The sequence below is a fragment of the Rhinolophus sinicus genome, linkage group LG03 (assembly GCF_036562045.2).
Source record: "Rhinolophus sinicus isolate RSC01 linkage group LG03, ASM3656204v1, whole genome shotgun sequence".
In the NCBI taxonomy this organism is placed as follows: Eukaryota; Metazoa; Chordata; class Mammalia; order Chiroptera; family Rhinolophidae; genus Rhinolophus; species Rhinolophus sinicus.
Window position 1 is genome coordinate 50,679,132 of NC_133753.1, and position 19,219 is coordinate 50,698,350.

The 19,219-nt window shown below is 33.7% G+C and overlaps 1 protein-coding gene across 9 annotated transcripts in view; it reads right to left on the reverse strand.

The window, feature by feature from the left end:
- Positions 1 to 926: 926 nt before the first annotated feature.
- Positions 927 to 19,219, reverse strand: part of RNF111 (ring finger protein 111) — a 96,861-nt gene continuing 78,568 nt past the window's right edge. For 3 of the 9 annotated variants that reach the window (XM_074327656.1, XM_019732283.2, XM_074327657.1), the window contains exons 7-14: positions 17,220 to 17,478; positions 13,321 to 13,669; positions 11,505 to 11,657; positions 10,024 to 10,150; positions 6,314 to 6,406; positions 5,388 to 5,483; positions 4,209 to 4,336; positions 2,240 to 2,561 (exon numbers count right to left, since the gene is read on the reverse strand). In XM_074327656.1, the coding sequence (XP_074183757.1) occupies positions 2,444 to 2,561; positions 4,209 to 4,336; positions 5,388 to 5,483; positions 6,314 to 6,406; positions 10,024 to 10,150; positions 11,505 to 11,657; positions 13,321 to 13,669; positions 17,220 to 17,478 (1,323 nt within the window). In that variant the 3' untranslated portion in view covers positions 2,240 to 2,443. Of the gene's footprint in view, positions 2,562 to 4,208; positions 4,337 to 5,387; positions 5,484 to 6,313; positions 6,407 to 10,023; positions 10,151 to 11,504; positions 11,658 to 13,320; positions 13,670 to 17,219; positions 17,479 to 19,219 lie in introns of all 9 variants that reach the window. The other 6 variants (XM_019732286.2, XM_019732287.2, XM_074327658.1 and 3 more) reach the window with 6 other exon arrangements.

Sequence of the window (19,219 nt, forward strand, 5' to 3'; positions counted from 1 at the left end):
TGTTTCAAATATCAGTTTATCAGTTGCATAGTAACAACAATAAAAATAAGGATTTGCTGACAAAAGAATTTTAGTTTTAAAGTATTTGGACAGCTATCACTGCAATTTTGACGTAAGATGCAGCAGGATCTGTAAAACACTAAAACAAAGCACAAAAATTTTAAATATTTGAAAATTGTCTTCTTTACTTGGTTCATTACTAATCACATTTTCTTGTAACTACAGTAGCTTACTAAGCTCCTGCATTAACAATCCAAGTTTGTGCCACAAATACTAGCATTAAATAAATTTAAGTAATAATGCTTTATCTAATTAAAAAAAAAAAAGTCAGTAGCAATTATTAAACAGGTCAACAGGTAGTTGTGCATCTAAGTCTCATGTAATCTTAAAAGTAAAGAAATCTATCTGTACTTCTTGTGTTTAGGGAACATCCAGAGGACTCCATCACATAGAATTCTCCCCATCTTATACTTCTTCAATCCCCTGCACAGGCCCTGGGTTTTCCAGTGGCAAAGTCCTATGTCCCTCACAGGCTACCGGTAGACAGGCTATGTGCTCTTTTCCCCAGTAAGATGGCAGACATGGATCACACTCTCACTCTCTTGCCCCCATCCTGCCCTCTACCCTTCTACAACTGCAACTTAATCAAGTGTTCTTTTTGAAAAGGTTATGTTATATCCAAATTTCTGAACCACAGTCCATCCTCCATCTCTCCACACACTACTTTGAAGCATGTTTGATACTTACTAATACTACTACACTGTAACATTTACTAATACAAAAAAAAAAAAAAGGGCAAGTAGCCATAACTGAATGAATACAAACACCAAATTATGCAAATGTCAAACTTCAGTGAGACCACTATTTTGGAATTCCAAGCTGTTTAATGTAAATTGTTTTATAAAAACTAATTATGAAACACAAAAGACAATAGAAATATAAGTTATTTATTAATCAATCAATCCACTTACAAAGCAGGTGGCTTAATGCAAGCTTACTGACATCTTCACATATGATCCATGGGAACATGTCTTCCACATACAGACAGTGATGTTACTGACTGATGCCTTTTCAATCTGGGACATATTAAGCATATTTAAACAAATAAAATTTGGCTATCCTGCATATGAAAGTATCTTGATAATATGCATCCTGAAGTGGATTAAAACTTTCTCCAAAGGAGAAAATGTTAGTATGTTAACTTAACTTTATATTCTATATTATGCAGTAAATCTTAACTATAGCAATTAAAAAATTTAAATCAGTGATCGACTCTTGGTATGAAGTGGGAATCTAAAACCAGAGCAACAGTAGGTTGACAGTATAATTTGTGCCTCACAGTATCTGCAGATTTACTGTTTTCAAGTTTAAAGAGAAATAAAACAAGAGACATGTAGATTCAGCTAACTTTATTTATCTTTAAACTAATAAAAATCCCTTAAAAGTGATCCTGGGACCTTTAGTTTGAATGCATCGATACCTGCCAATGACTGCAATTCTAAATCCTGACTGAATGTGTTTACAAAATCAATGTAAAGCAGATATCTTTACTATACGTGCCTAGAAGACTGAACAAAATTCTACATGTCTTCTTCAATTTCCCCAAAATTTTGTTAAATCTGCAAGTATGTACAATCCAGCTAATTGAAATTAATATTTAGTGTTCATCGGAGCTGTTTCACAGCAGCAAAAATTAAATCAGGGCAATAAAGTTCTAAACGATGTAGGAATAAGGTAAATACAATCAGAACAGCAGTCTAAATGTATGGTATCAATATCAACTCTATCTGTATTGTGCTGAAAGGAAAAAGATACACCAAGGAAATTCTATTGATCACTGGTGATGTGAATACCACCTGCATCTGATTGAATATGGTTTGTATTCTGTTCCCAGTATTGATGGTGTTTAACTCAGAACTCCATATTGTAAATATACAGCAGCCATTTTTGTCCTAATTAAGGAATGTCTTAATACACAATATTATCATTTTCTAGAGGATCTTTATACATCAAACTAAAGTACATGATTGATTAAATTAAAGGTTAGTAATGGATAAAAAAAATTCATAATTTTTAAGACCTGGTACTATGTAAAAAACAAAAGACCACAAAATCCTACTTACTAAAGCAGCTAATCTTGCCTGCAAGTTTAGGGTCACAAGCCCATAATATGTGCAAAGAAATGCAATACAAGGAACCATGCAAAAATACAGTAAAATGATACAGGAAAAATGTCAAATCTAGAAAAAAAAAAGCTTTTATAAATACATCAAAATCAACTGTATACATAAACTGTAGGTCTAGCATTAGTTGTACCATATAGCAGAGCCAGCACTCTAAGTTCAAGGCTTCCAAATCTGCGCAGGTAAGTCATGCCATCTTTGGTTGACTGCAGTACCGGGAGGATGGGAATGAGGGAGGGCAAGAGTTCTGAAACATCGTGTCAACTTTCACTTGGCAGCTGGGCCTCAATGTCCACTCTGCATATGGGGCACTTCTTATTGGTAATCAGCCACTGGTCAACACACACTTGATGGAAAAGGTGCATACAAGGAAGGCGTCTATTAGAGGCAAAACAAAAAGCAAAATTAATTTTATGACAACTGCATATAGAATTTATGTTTAAGCATGATACATGTTATAATAGTGCTTTAAAGTTACTAGACATCTTTCTCTTCTGTAAAAAAAAACCAAAACCAAAAAACAAAACACACACCTCTCTAATAAGCATTACACCTATATTATATCGACACTGCACAATGCAATGTATAAATGACCAAGACAATTAACTGTCACAGCTATGGAACCAAACTATATAAAATTGCAAGAATTTTAAGAACAACATTACACTGGTAATTAAGTCTAGTTTTGTTTCTATACATGAGCTGCCAATGTACTGGAGTTGGAAGTATGTTCCCTGTTATATACTATTGCAAATAATTTTTTAATATCAAATCATTACATTAGTAAAGTGCTTTAAAAAATATATCATTTAATTCTCAAAAACATGAAACTCATTGTAAATAGATAGCAGACATGTTATGTTAATTAAGTCTTAATATGTAATATTATTGTCCATTTAGAGGATCTTTATACATTAAATTGAAGTACATGATTGATTAAAGGTTAATAATATTGTTATTGTTTTCATGGAATGAAAGTATTAAGTATCTACTTAATACTATGCTACTTTTTACAAGTAGGTTAAAGGAGATGTTGACTTTAGTACATTACATTATTAATTAGAAATTGAGAAATAAAGAAAGCTTCTAGGCAATCCAGGGTAACATTAAATCTAACAGTGAAATAGAAGTAATTGCTTTAAATGTCCATTTCAAATTCCATCCACTGTTAAAGAGTTGTCATACATTTCAGACTTCCTAATATTTTGTAAAAATAATAGCTAAAAAGAGGTGTTTCAATTACTTCTTGAACAGTATTGTCAATAATGTAAAAAAAATTATCTTCCATATTTATAAAACCTCACTGGAAATATAGTGTTCAAGAAACCTTATATATGGTACCATAGACAATTGTTTATACATTTTTTTCTCGCTCAGACAACAGAAGAAATATGATGAAGCTATCCTTATAAATTAGGGCAAAAAAATTACCACACGGTTCTGTTATGTTACAGGACATGTTTCATATGGGATTATGTTACATTAGGAAAAAACAGAAACAAAACAATTATTTAAGAGATTATAATAAGAAAATGCCTAAAATTAATATTGCATTAATGTAACATTTTCTAAATCAAAGTTGCAAGAAGAGAGTAGTCCTATTAAGTTGATAGGAAATTTTAGGACAACATTAATTTATAAAAGATGCTGGAAGACAAACTATATGGAGCCAATCTGGATCCACCTACTTTAAGCTTTGGAGAACACATTAATATAACTGTCTTGGCCTCAAAAGCCTCTCAAATTCTTCTTTCTGCAAGATCTATATAAGACAATTTTGACCGCAAAACTTCCCTGGCTAACTCTTGGTGTGGCCCTAAAATAGGCAATATATTTCCCATCCTTATCCCTCTGTTGGTAATACAGAAACTTTTTGTTCTTTCACTCACTATAAAAAGGTAATTCTATGTCAGAGATTGGTAACGGAGTATGCCAGGAGTAATCTATTCCATTTCTAGTCTACTTTTAAATAAAATCTCTTGTACAGTTTTGCCAATAGATTTTACATAATTAATATCTAGTTACCTCACATCTTCACCTTCCTCTAAAATAGACAAACAGATAGTACATTTTTCCTCTGTGTCTTCCTCAGTCCCTTCTTCCCCATCTTGTTTGCAGTGCAGTTTCCTCTGTGAGAACCAATCAGTTGTTACCTTATTAGTAGAGATGACATTATTGAACAACTGAGTAAAGTCTGTATTTATTTGAAAAACAAAATAAAACAAAACCACACATTTACCCACAACATATTTCCCAGGTACAACCGTCATGAATTAATGGATGAATTAAGTGACTATCATCAAATAAGTGTTTTTAAGACCCTTAAATAATCAGCATCAAAAGCAAAATTGAATGCAACAGAAATTCATCAGTTTGAAATCTATTATTTTTAATTCACAATTAGGATGATACACGATATAAACTATATTTCTGTCCTATCACGAGCATAGATAAACTTTATTTTACTAATGAATGTTTCAAATAATATCCAAATTAATTAACACAAATTATAGTGTCTGGCTTAGATGGTTGAAGGACTTTTATTTAGTGGTAATACCTTATTAATACTTTTAGGAAACACATGAGAAAAACAAAGAACAGTAATTTTCACACCTTATTATTCTCTGTACAGCATAGTACATTATTGTTTGTTTAAAGAAACTTATTTAACATGTCTACTCCATAACTTCTAAGTACAATACTATATAAGGAATTGGGAGTAGAATGTAAGAAATGTAGATCAACCACAAGTCCATCAAAATAGGTGGCTAGTGACATTACGGTAGTGCCATATGATGGAATTCCATATAAGCTATGGAAAAAAAAATACAGGTGATATGTGGGTGCTGATATAAAATGAAAAGAAAATGTGCCAAACTGTATCTCATCTCCTTTGTGTTATTTTTGAAAGTGGAAGAAAAAAATATATACATATGTACATTATTATTAATGCATAAAAATATCCGAAAGATTACCTAAGAAATCCTTAACCATGATTTTTCTTCTGGGAAGGAAGACTGGGGTTGGGTCAGCAGGATAAGAAACTTCAGAGTATCTATTTTTACTTTGAATATTTTTAACCATATGTATATATTGTTTTAATAATAAATAATGCAGTTGCTAGACTACAAACTAAAAGAAGATCCTTATTAAATTTTATGCATTTTAATAATAATGTAGATGTTTCATAGAATAAATTCTTACTTTTTTGTATTTATGTGGATATGTACATCTTTCAATTGTTCCCTGGGATGCTCCACGATTGACATTTCCTAATCTTTCTTCCAAATGAATCAGTTCCTGAAGGTGAAGAATAACTAGTATTAAATGCCAGGATGATTATTCCTTGAACAGCATTGTCAATATTGTAAAAGCAATAAAGTTCCATATTTATAAACCTGCAATGTAAATACAGTGTTCAAAAAAGCCATATATGGTAAGGCAAATGCTTGTTAATAATTCTTTTCTCAGCCAATTAGAAGTGGTATGGCAAAGTTATCCTTACAGATTAGGGCAACAGACTAGCACACTGTACTATATAAGTCAGTACGTATGTATGCCTGTAAAAAATGAAGTCACTATAATAAAATAGGGAAATAAATCACACAGTAGTTCTAAGTCCCACTGACTCCAACTTCCAAACTGACATGAAGAAACAGAACTTTAAATCATATTCAAATGATTTGTTCTTGAAAATTCAAAGATGTTTAGCTATAAACTAAATTACTTAGGTTTATATTTCTTCAGCAATGTTTTTCTCAAATTAAGCTTAGTCAAAAGCACCCCCCGACCCGCCCCCACACTTAATGGTATGGTTATCTGATATTTATATTGATTTAATAAATTTCTACATTTCTTTATATTAGATTATTTTCTTTACTCCTTTAATCCTTGGGTAACTTTTGACACTAAGATTACATAAGCCTTTCTATGTCTATTGTTTATATTGCTTATTGTTTATATTGCTTATATTGCTTTCTATAATAGCCCCCAGAAGCAGTATCAAAAATTCAGACATTTTACTAAGCCTTCTGATTCCCAGCCACTGTACAATTGTGAATTAATAATACACATATTCTTTCTGCACTAAAGATACTGTGGTAAATATCTTCATGAATTTCACTACATACCTCAAAATTGCCCCTGAAAGGACCTCTGAATGATGTTCCATCCAATCCTGATGAAATGTAACGGATGTGAGGATAGCCTGCCATGTCAGGAACCTATTTTAACAGAAGAGACAGGTTAAATCAATTAAGCATAGGTCCGAATTCTACCATTAACACTGAATAATTAAAACACTCAATTCTCTCTATTCAGCTGCTCACAAAATTCAACCTCCATTAGTCTACGTAACTCCAACTAAACACTCTGATCAGGGTTAGGTTCCTCTTCAAATATAATCTCTTATATTATAACTTAAAATATAATCGGATAAAAAAGAAGAAATAGCTGTTCCATGAGATAATAGGGTTCGTATACTTGATTTATTTTGCATAAAAAATCCTAAGCAGAAAATACCCAAATTTCAGATTGCTAGGAGCCTAATTGTATAAAGAATAAAACTTTCCTAAGACCTTGTCAATTTCAGAGAGCTTTACTAAACGTATTAAGAAACAGAAATGCACAAAACTTTCCAACAAAACTTGACTTCCAGGTAAGTTTTACTTCTTTTCCTGTAACTCCCTAATAGCCAAAGTACCCTATTCCTTTTTTCGTTTGGTTCTGCTAGTGAAAGATTTAACAGTGTTTTGTAATTTTTTGTTAGGTATAGCCAATCCTCATTATTCACAGATCTCTTATCTGTGAATTTGCCTACCTGATAAAATTTATTTGTAACTGCAAAATCAATACTTGTGCTCTCATGGTCATTCGTGGACATGCACAAAGTGGCAAAAAATTTGAGATGCCTGACATGTGTGCCCTAGCTAAGGTACAAGAAGGCTCTGCCTTCTGTTTCAGCTCTTATCCTATTAACAAGTGTCTTCTGTGGTCTATTTAGTGCCCGTGTTTTTCACATTTTGTGCTTTTCAATTGGTGATTTTATTGTTTAAAATGGTCCCCATGCATAATACTTAAATGCTGGCTATTGTCCTTAAGTGCAAGAGGGCTGTGATGTATTTATGGAGAAAATAAATGTAGATACGCCTCATTCAGGCATGAATTACAGTGCGGTTGGCTGTGAGGTCAATGTTAATGACACAACAATATCTATCAAATAAGCTGCCTTTAAATAGAAACACGCATTAAAACAAGGTTATGGATTGATGGGGTGTTGTGACCAGAGGCTTGCTGTAACCTAACCCTGTATTTACCCTAGGAATTCAGTATTCATTTATTCAGTGTTTGCAGCAACCTTATAGAACATAACTACCATGAACAACAAGGGTCAACTGTATTAGGAAAGGGAGATGCTGGGACAGAGCACTATTCGAGCACTATTCTTCCATCTTTATAAATGATTCTCTGAAACTATTTTTTAATCAGCTTCCACTGAGTCATAACATACTTCTAGCAAGTTTTATAGCTTGAAAAGACAACTCATATGTGAAAAAGAATTTAAAATAAGCAATAACTTTTAACCTTCAAATAACCTATTATTTTTAAATATCTGCAACTTTCCTTATAATCAAGATCAGTACTACCCAGCTGTCAGCAGATAACCCAACCTCCTACACATCTCCAAGGAAAATGAAAATGCAGAAAGGAACTCCTACGCCCCAAATTATTTAAACCTGCACTTATCCTGTAAACCCTCCCTAGTCTCCTTTCTCTAGGTTTTATGAATGAGCCTCCTCTTCCTCCTATTCAAAGTTCATCTCTATCATGGGCTCCCATCTCCCGTTTCCCCACCCTGGGTCATCCACCCCTTTCTTCTATATCTTCAAACAAATTCTTCTGTCTAATGTTGTTCTGTCTTAACCCTAAAAATACCTTCAAGTTTCTCCAAACCTAAGGTATCTCCTTAATCCTGGAATAATTGCCAACCCATTTCCTACCTTCCTTTCACAACCAAGCTTATAAAGCAAGTAGTTTATATTCATTGTCCTCACATTTTCATCTTCCTTACTGTAGTATACAAAGCACCCCATCTCCATCCTTCCCCATTACTGAAATCACTCTGACAAAAGTCACTAATAATCCTTCAATGTCAAATGCATTCAACATTTTTACTTTATTTTTTTTTTGGGGGGGGGGGGTGAGATCCTACTGTTCATATTATCAACATTATTTTACTTTGTTTCTCCTCAACTTCTCTAGCCAGTTCTCAAAATCCTTTGAAGTACAGTATTATCATTCTCCAAGGTTTTCTTTTCCAATCTTGTCAGTCTACATTTTTTTCCTGGAAATCTAATCCTCTTCCATAGATTGATATGTTATAGAAGATATGTGAAACACATATATTATATATTGACAGATCACAGCGTCCCTAACTCAGATATCAGTTCATGGTTTGGAGGTCCAGGCCATAAACTTATTAACTTCCTATTATTGGGCAGTCTACCTTAACGTACACAATATGTCCAAGATCCAATATGTCCAAAACCTAACTTACCTAACCCCTTTCCTAAATCCTTATCTAATTAATATTCTCCAATGTAGTGAATGCCATACACTTAACAACCCAAGACAGAAATCCAGAAGTCAGCCTAAATATTACTCGAACGTGTGGCCAACTGCCATTGCCTTTGTTCAGGGATTCATCAACTTGATCTCTTATACTATAATGTCCTAATGAGTTTCCTTCCTCCCACCTAAAATTGATTTTTCAGACAACTGAGGAAGTGGTGTTTCTAACTACAAACTGATTAAATCACTCTGATTAAAAACATAAATATGATCAAGACTTCCCTTTCCAATGGCTCATGAGTCCCAGTTTCTTGGCAGGACAACTTGAGTTCATATTGTTGAATTAACCTCGCCTCTAAGATCCAGACATTCTGATTTACTTGGAATTGCTTGTGCTTAGGCTATCTGACAGCTCTTTACATGCTGTAACCACTGGTATGAGCACCCTTCTCAATTCCAAAGACTGCTGAGAAGTCGCATGTATAATAAAGTGTCTCAGCAACCTTCCCTGCAGTGTCTCTACCCCAACAAGAATAACTACTCCCTTCTCTGTACCACTTTTATAACTGGTATGTATTATGAATAGCAAAGGATTTTGCTGAACTTATTCTTTAGAACTCAAATTGGTACCAACAAAATCTGAATCTGTTCAAATCAGATATAGAGCACAGTTTAACTATTTTTTTTCAATTATAGTTGACATTGAATATTGTTTTACATTAGTTTCAGGTATACAGCATATGGTTAGACATTTATATAATTTAAGAATTGACCCCCTGATTAGTCTAGTATTCACCTGGATTATACACCGTTATTACCATATTATTGACTATACTCCCTATGCTGCATTTTACATCCCCGTGACTATTTTGTAACTACCGGTTTGCACCATAATCCTGTATAGTTAGTATAGTCCATCTGCAGATCAGAGAATAAAGTATGAATGAATCAGAACAGACCCATTACCATTATGACAAAATAAAGCACATGTCTTAGTGACAGTGGATCAAGACTGTCATCTTGGAATAAAAGAAAAATTTTTTGTCATTTTTACATTAAGAAGAGTACATTTTACAATGCAAATACAAATACAGATTTTAATATATCTAGTTACCTTTTAATAGCACATTTTCTATCAAATATTTCTCAATTCCATTAAAACATCTATAACAACATATTAAAAATATTTCCAATAAAACATTGAATTTAGAAAAGGAAGAACACTTTTAAAAGGAGAATATGTTAGAATTTTAAAAATTTTCTATTTTACCATTAAAGGAAGTGCTCCTAATTGTAAGTGATGAAGTCGAGGTGGTGCATGGTAATGGGCCAAGTGAGGATGCAAGGCTCCAGGTGTGTAAGTAGCTGCAGTCACGCCAGCTTCAATTCCCAGTTCCCTGATAAAGAGAATAATTTAACGTGTGTTTTTTTTCAATTACAGTTGACAATATTATTTTACATTAGTTTCAGATGTATATAGCACAGTGTATAGTGTATAGTTCCCACCTGGCATTATACATAGTTATTATAGTATTACTGACTATGTTTCCAATGCTGTATTTTATATCCCCATGACTATTTTGTAACTATCAATTTGCTCCTCTTAATCTCTTCATCTTTTTCACCCAGATTCCCAACCCTTTCCCACGTGGCAACCATCAGTTTGGAGAACAGTTTAATTTTTAGCCATCCTTACATCGTCTTTATGATCAACAAAAGTGAGGAAGTATTTTTACATTTTTAAAGTAATCTAAAGTTTCTTAACATACATAGCCGAGAAAAAGACAATTTAGCCCAAAAGGTTCAACTGATAGCTTCAAATTCACTTCAGAAATTAAAACCCCAAAATTCAATTTTGCAATCATGAGGAGCAAAGCAATTTGTACTCAGTTTCCCATCTCACAAAGGAATGAAATACAGCTGACCTTGAACAACACAGGCTGAGACTACGCAGGTCCACACCATGTTGTTCAAAGGTCAACTGAATAATAAATGGCCCCTGAGGTTCCTTTCAATCTAAGTCTGATTCTACTTGAGGAGCATACGAAACAGTTTACTTTTTAGGTTTATATGAATGTTATAGATGCTCCAAGGACTTCGTTTGTTGGAGAGTGTCTCTAAGTTCTTGACATCAAGAATGATTAGAAGAGCAAACACTTCATACCTCATAAAGCAAGGGTACACAAAATTTTAGAAAGAGTAAAATTTGTGAAAAGCCAAATCTTTATTTATTCCCATTTCATATTTTGCCTCAAAAGTCATCATGGATCAAGATCTCAATAGACTGCCTACAGACAATGGATTCAGAAAGAAAATTAATGCAAATCTGCTTCCATTTCTCTAGGAAATGACCACAGCCTAGGAGGATGCAGGCTGGATTTCCCTTGTCAACAGCAGAGCAGGCGTTAAGGGTGGTACAGCAAATTTGAGTACCAAGGTGGATAAAGAAGTTGTGAAAAGTGGGATCCACTCAGGGAGTTCACTTTAATGGCAGACACCCGTCCTATGGCAGAAAAACAACACAAAAAGCTCCACTCCTGTTTGACATGGTCCCCTTCCCCAGAACTCGAGCTCCTACTCTTTCCTCTCCAGGTCTCTTTAACTCACCCAGGGACAGTGTCTCAAAGCTAAGCTGGAATTGTTTCTCCACACCATCCTTTTGTATGACATTCCACTCACTACCAGGGCTTCTCTTCCAGCCGTGTTATCACAAGCTGCTGAGCAGAACTTTAAAATAAACAAGATACTGACCAGGTAGCTCTCTCTGAAGCCTGTCGAGGATGTGAGGACATAGTCTGAGGCACATGAATATGATGCCCGTGACCATAGTTTGGGTGCATCCTATGTGGATGGGGTGGGGGGCGTTCATGTGCCCGCCTGGAAACACAGAACACAAAAAGACCACTGGAAATAATTGAATAATTGGTTATTTCTTAATGTAGAAAATAATCTAGTATTACTATTATAAACATCTATAGATTACTCATAAAATTAATTCTGTAACAACAAATTATAAAAATGTAACACAACACTAATGATTCATAATAAATCAAGAAACCCAAACCCCAAAAATCTCACTGCCCACTTATTACAATACTATTTATTACAATTCAAATATCATCCAAGGGAAAAGGCAATTTTAACATCTTGTATACCTTTTTTATAATAGACATTTTAAGTAGGACAGAAATTGAACAAAATAAAAATTTAGAAATGAATTACCCCTGCAAATGCTGCAGGAACAAAGAAGTTACTTTATATAGACATGCAAGGCATGAAAATGGAAGCTATTTTGCTCACTTTTATAACACCATTCATTCATTTTAATGGGTAAAACTTTTAAGAGAACAAATTTTCACCTTGTTCACTTTTTCAAACACATGTAAGGACATATTAACATCATGAGTTAACACATCTGAGAAAGTGATATTAGCTCCATTTGCTGTTTATTCTGCATCCCAGTTTATTATATTTTCTCTTTCTAATCTGAAGTCAGTCAAATTTACGAATGTAAATGGTCATAAAGTTCTAAACAAACACTTAAAAAAAAACAGTTCCAGGGAGTAATTTTTATACTCTATTTCTTATTTACTATTAGTTTCTAACACATTTACAGATTCTGCATGTTTAATCTTGATTAGAACAATTTTCCAGATACTGGAAGATACAAAATGTTAAATTGGCAACTTTCTATATAAAGGGTTATTATATTAGAATAGCAATAACAGCCAGAGATTCTGGATATAACCTTAAATTAAATAACTAAAGGAAAAAGTTACACAAGTGCTAGATCATTAATTAGATCAAGAGTTTTGCAAACCTATTCTGTAAGGGCCATGTAGTAAATAGTTGGCTCTATAGGCCACATGGTCTTGTTGCAACTACTCAACTTAGTCTTTGTAATATGAAAAAAGCTATTGATAATACATAAATGAACAAATGTAGCTGTTTTCCTATAAAATTTTATTTACAAAAATGAGAAAGTATGTTTACAGAATTAGACAAACAGAATTTGCTGCCCTCAATTAGAAAATCAGATCTTGAATTTTCAAAAGAAAACAAAAAGTTTAATTATAGTCTTTTCATGCTTGAGGCATACAATATTTTCATATTTAAATTTAGAAATAAACTAAGAGGACCATTTTCTCAATGTCAGTTGTTGTAAGTTCTACTAATAAATACTCTTCTTCCCTCTGGTTGATAACATAACAAATCAAACTGTATCTATGATAACTTTACATCTTGATCCCCAGGATCTATAATTCTAATATTTATCTTTACTATGGAATACAGAAATAACAGACAAACAAGGGATTGGTTTGCAAAAAATGACCCTTGGTCCTATTATAAAAATGATTGGATTTCACTAAATGATCTGATATGAACTTGCTTTGTCAACAACTACAACTCAGAATAGAAGGAAGGTTCTGGGTTAGTAAAGAATTAATTTCCTAGTGACATGAGGATTTAGTCTAGTTATATCGCTTCTAAAGATTTTATAGTTTTAAAGACCAGTGGAAATAGAACGAAAAGAAAGTGATTATCTTTTTACAAACATAAAACATACGTTGGATGCTGCATCATCCTCCTCCTTTGAACTTCCATCCTCTGCATCACTTCATGAGGATGCAGTCTCTGTGCCGGAGGTGCTGTGGCTGGAATATGGTGTGAAATTGGCTGGTGTGAGGGAGGAAGATGCTGAGGGATTGGTGCAGCTGTACTAGCTAAATGAGTCGGGGGCGGGGCCGCCACCGGGTGAGATGTTGCATGAGAAGATAACTGAGAATGGAAAGCATGTACAGGATGAGGAATGACATAATCCACTTGAGGTGGAGGCTGGGTCTGAGGAGGAGGGTTTCCATGAGAGTGGGGGCAGGTAGAAGCTTGATGATGAAGTGGTCTTCCCAAAGAAGCATCTGTAAGAAAAACACAGGCACCATGCAGTTGAGCATACATTGCTATTATATATTCCTATTGGATCTTACAAATATATTAGCACATATTTAATTTTTATGAATACTTTATCAATGCATGAGTCTGCTCAATGCTGCTCTGCATCCTACCTTCTTTGAACATTAGATACATCTTCTCATGTCGATACATACACCTTTACCTCATTCACAGCCTCACAGGAATGTATTTATAGGAATGTATCAAAACGTATTGAAGAAACAACCACTAATAAAAATTGGAAGCAACTCAAAGACTGCAATAAACGTCTGTATGACCCCCCCTTGTGCTCACTCTTTCACACACGCATATACACGTGTGCACATGCACACAGACACATCCACACATATTCCTCACAGACAATTTTTGTAGCATAAATTTCTATAAGCACTTCTGAGTCTGAGAAAATAATTTAAACTCAGATACTGGTAGACAAAATAGCCCTCCCAAAAGGTTACCATAATTAATATTTCCATTATCAGTACATGCAAGTGCCTGATTATCCCTGCCCTACCACTAAATTTTAAATGCCAATCTGATAAAAATCTTATACTTATTAACCACTTATATTTCTTCCCAGAATTATCTATTCATATTCGTAGCCTACTGTTCACCCTTTTCTTGTTGATTTATAAGTATTCTTTGTATATATGGAAGCTTTCTCATAAGGTATAAACACTTCCAAGTTGCCTTTTGTTAATTTTATTGTTTTGCCATATACATTTTTGCTTGTGTAGTCAAATGTATAAATTATACATTTGTAAATGCATAAATCTTGATTTCCTTGTATGATTTACTGGTTACAGAGCACTATAGAGAGGAAAGAAACTTCTGAGTTCTTCTGGGCAAGACTGCAAAGATATTCTTTAGTTACTGCTCTTCTCTTTTCCCACCCCATGCCATTTTTCCTGTGCTGCATTAAGAAAATTAAGAAGACATTTTTGTCAGAAATCTGTCATAGAAATCAAGCCCTTAATAAAGATGGTTTTTCCCATTTCTTCATTCTCAATCTTTGTGTTTCAAAATGACTGTTGAAAGGTCCCTCTGAAGAATACACATCTCTCTTACTCTAAAAGGTGTACATCTGTTTGAGGTCTAAAAATATGTTTGTCTCCTGCTTGGATTTCAGTCCGAATTTCATTTTAGCTGGAAGACTTTCTTGGTAGTCTGGTAGGGAGCGATTCTCTAGTTTCATTGTAGAAGAATTCCTTCAATTTTTAATTTTTTTGATTCATTCAGTAGGGGTGAAAGTTAGGTTAACAATGAACACTCATTCAGCTATATTTTCAAAGGAAAACTTGCTAGCATATATTTAAAGGAAACTTTCATTAAGCTCAATAGAAGTTGTGAGTCAAAATTTTAAACCAATTTTTTCCCTAAAAATTATGTTTTCAAACCAAGGCTTTACTCCAAGAAGTCACAAAGTTCAGTACTTTTTGGTCATATAAAAAGAGAAATCACTATGTTTTACCATTGTTAACTACCCTTCCTCAAATTCAGAGCACTTTTTCCAGTTTCACATCCAAGTTTCCTATTTCTCCAATCATTATGCAAAAAATAATATTCACAAATATTACAAAATTTTTAAGTTTTGTTTCAGAATGAATTTATTTAACTCTACAGCAATCATTTTGTTTTATTTTTCAGCTTTATGGAGGCATAATTAACATACAATTGTATATATTTAAAGTGTACAATATAATGATTTGACATATATATTTTGTGAAATAACTATAACAATCAGGTTATTTAACACATCCATCACCTCACAAAGTTACCATCTTTCTGCGTGTAGTGAGAAAAGAAGCCATCATAATTCACTGTTGATCTAAACAAAACAGATTGCTAATCACTGCAGAAAGGTGACATTCTTTATTCCCATAGACCATTCCCGTTTCTTTTCTATTTTGTGTTCTTGCCATTAAAAAAAAAGTTCTTGGTATTGCTTGCTAAAAGTTCAACATGTCACTTTGACCCAACAATCTCACTCCTACAAGTTATCCTACTGATAGACTCAAAAACTACAATTTAAATATCCATCAACAGAGGTCTGATTTAACATACAATGGAATATGATAAAGGTATTAAAAACAAGATTTTTATGAAAAAAATCTAAGATACACTGTTAAATTAAAAAATCAAAAAGCAAGAGGCAAATAATATGCTTAATACGATCCCATTTTTTTAAAAGGAGAGACATATATACATATATATATACAAATAAAATTTCAGAAAGGCTTTATAATACACTATAAACAGTTGCTACCTCTGAGGTGTTAAGATTAGTGGGATGTGGGGAGAAGGGCTTTTAACTTCCTGTTCTGTATCACTCTGCAGTTTTAACTTCTTAGGATGTGTACAAGCTACTTTTATGATAAAAGTAAAACAATTTTAAGTCTAGAACATTTATTTCTTTATTAGGACATTAAAAAGGAATGGGTTAACAAATTGCCTCAGTATATTATTTTTAAAGAGGAGACAGAAAACCACACATTTTGAGTTCCTAATAAAAGATGATCAATTGAGGATGATTATCAACAAGTATTACAAATCAGCCTGTATAATATCATAGCAGTTTTCATACAGAATCTGCCCATTTGGTCAATGCTCTGCAAAACTAACTCTGTTTCAAAACCTGTTTTCAAACTTACACTTTAAATTTTAAGTTGCATGACTGTAAAGGTAAATGATACATCACCAAGTTTCACTGTACAAATTCTGGTTTGCAGGACCCAGACTTAAAAATTATAGGAGTGAAAGAAGAAATCTAAGGAGACATATAACTGAAAATTATCCCTTGCATGTAATCAGAACAAAAGCCTGGTTTACTCCTGGCATGAATTTTCAATGTTTTTTAAAATCAAAGTATTAATTAAGTTTCCATTTGATTATTAGCCTATGATTTAACAAACTAGTAAATGTATGTTACATAGCCTAAGGGTGTTTCTCATTCCTTATATCTTAACAGATTTCAATTTCTTTAGAGAAGTCATGTCTGATTCCATTTTAACTGCCTGCATCAAATGAATATGACAACCTTTTTGCAATTGGTGAAGGTTTGTCAAGGAATTCTGATGCCTCAGTTAAGCTTCAGAATTCTTAGTAAATTTACTTTCCTGTGCCTAGAAACAACTACTAAACTTTCAAATTTCCCATTACTCCTACAGGATAAATCTAAATTCATTAAAACTTCGCTTTATAGGACTCTAAGGTGCCATTAAATGTATTTCAATTTCACAGATATTAAAACATAAATGTTAAAATGTAAAATAAACAAAATATGACACTTTTTATTTTCCTAACTCTTTTAAAGAACATCTGACCTTTTTAACTTAGAAGACTGTTTTGGGGATGTGGGGTGAAGGGAAGATGAAATGGGAAAAATATACCCCACTTGTAGGACAAGGAAATATTGAAAATTTACGAATTAATATTATTGAAAGGTTATTTCATGGAGCAATGTAAATGCTTCATTTCTATGCCTCTAAGGTCGTTGCCTGTTAAATTTATACTTACAAGGCGGTGGCATATAATGTCGACATGATGAGAGTGAGGCTTGTGCAGGGGGCTGGGCCTGGGGCTGCGCAACCATGCTTGATCCATAAGCATCTAGTGATAATGGCTGACTCGGGGCAGCAGCAGAAGCCTGATGGCCAAAGATTGCAGCTCGGGAGGAGGAAACAGGGCAGCAGGGGTCAAATGCAGATGCTCCGTGAAAACCACCACTTCCATGACTTCTGATACCACTGTTGCTCAGGTCTACTGGCAATGCCTGCTGTATAAAGAGGAACTGTATTTTATCTTTATAAAGTTTGGTCAAAACATTGTTTCACGTTGTATTAGAAGAGTACTCCTAATGCAATCTAGAAAAATAGACTCTTTGAATTAAAATTTTGAAAATGGTAAACTTTTAGTGTGAAGACCTACCTACTGAACACCAAGAAAATAATACATGTATCTTGGATTACAAAAATTGTAATGATTATGTACTTAAAATCCATAAACAATCTTTAAAAATCAAGGATAAGATCATGCTACAAGATGAACAAAAGTTAATTATTTTAAGCTCTATTTCTCTTTCATTATTTAGATCTTAGAAAGAAAGAAACTTTTAAATCATACTTCCATATTCTCCTTTACCCCAACATTCTGATTAGTAATTTAGGACTCCTTTGGAAAACATAATCACATCACTGAAAGCATTAAGCTTCTAGGTAAAAACTTGTCTGTCCCGTTTCTAAACTGTATATAGCAAGCATTCAACTGAAACTCTGACAGTGTAAACATTATCCAAGATAATAAAGGACATAAGATTCCTTTTATTAGCAATATTTTAGGGAAGGCTCATTTACTAAGCTGGAAAACAGAGTCTAGATTCCATCTCTACTCATCAATAATTAGGTGGTTTTTTCCCCCCAAAAGCGTTTTGAAAAGTCCTAAGTAAAACACTTTATCTTTTACTCTAGAGCAGATTACAGAAACAAAATTGCTTCTTAAATTCTCAAGTAACTTAAATACAAGCTTTTGCTTAGTGTTTAGTATAGCTATAATTTTAAAAATATATGATTAAAGAAAATAAAGATTTGATGTTATATGTGGAACTATACACAGAAACAGTTCAATACTGGAAGCTGAGGGGCTGGAGATGAAAAAAGTTAGGGCTGTATTTATCAGAGGCCCAGGTCACCAGCAGTCCAGTGAGGAACCATAGTGGTCTTTGTACTTTCAATGGGCTCCAGGCTCAGGGGACAATAGAAACAGAGGAACTCCGGATGCTAAAATGGTAGGCAGATGGGGATATAGGAGAAGCTATAGAAAGGCGAAAAGGAAGAGCTCCTTCTTCTATGTTACGTGTCTACAATTAATTAAGTAAATGTCTGCCCTCTTTCTTTTGAGTTGGCAAATACAATATATGTCCCTCAATTTAGGTAAGGAAGATTTAAAAATAGTATAGTGAGCTTATAGTTTATATTTATCGTTCAAATCCTTTCCCTATTTTCCTACTTAGGCTAAAATTTGGCAAATGGACTGGAGTATCAACATACTATGAAGGTGAGCAAATTTCCTATCTTCTTCTCCAGTCAGTGATTAAGAATACTCCAAGAGAGTGAGTAAAGTAGGGAGAAGGTCCTACGAGGAACCGAGGGTGAAGTTAAAAATAAATTTAAAAAAAGGGGAAAAAATCAACAAAGAAAACAAACACTCTTTCAACAATTCCAACAGTTCATTCAACTCTTATTCTAGATGGAAAAGGAAGGGTAAGCAAGATGGGTAGAGAAATGGCAAATATTACTTTACATAGATTACAAGTAATGCATAACAAACACTAACCTACTCTCTCAAAAGAGAAAGCTACACCCAAGGGAGTAGTAAAAACTATCACTTCCTGCTGTGCCCACATAGCTCTCAGGTGGAGACTATCTCATGGGTATGTGGCCAATTTCAGAGTCCTCCAGATGTCTATGAGTTGCAAACTGTTCATTTCTTCAAGATCTCACTGTCTTATTCTCCTTCAC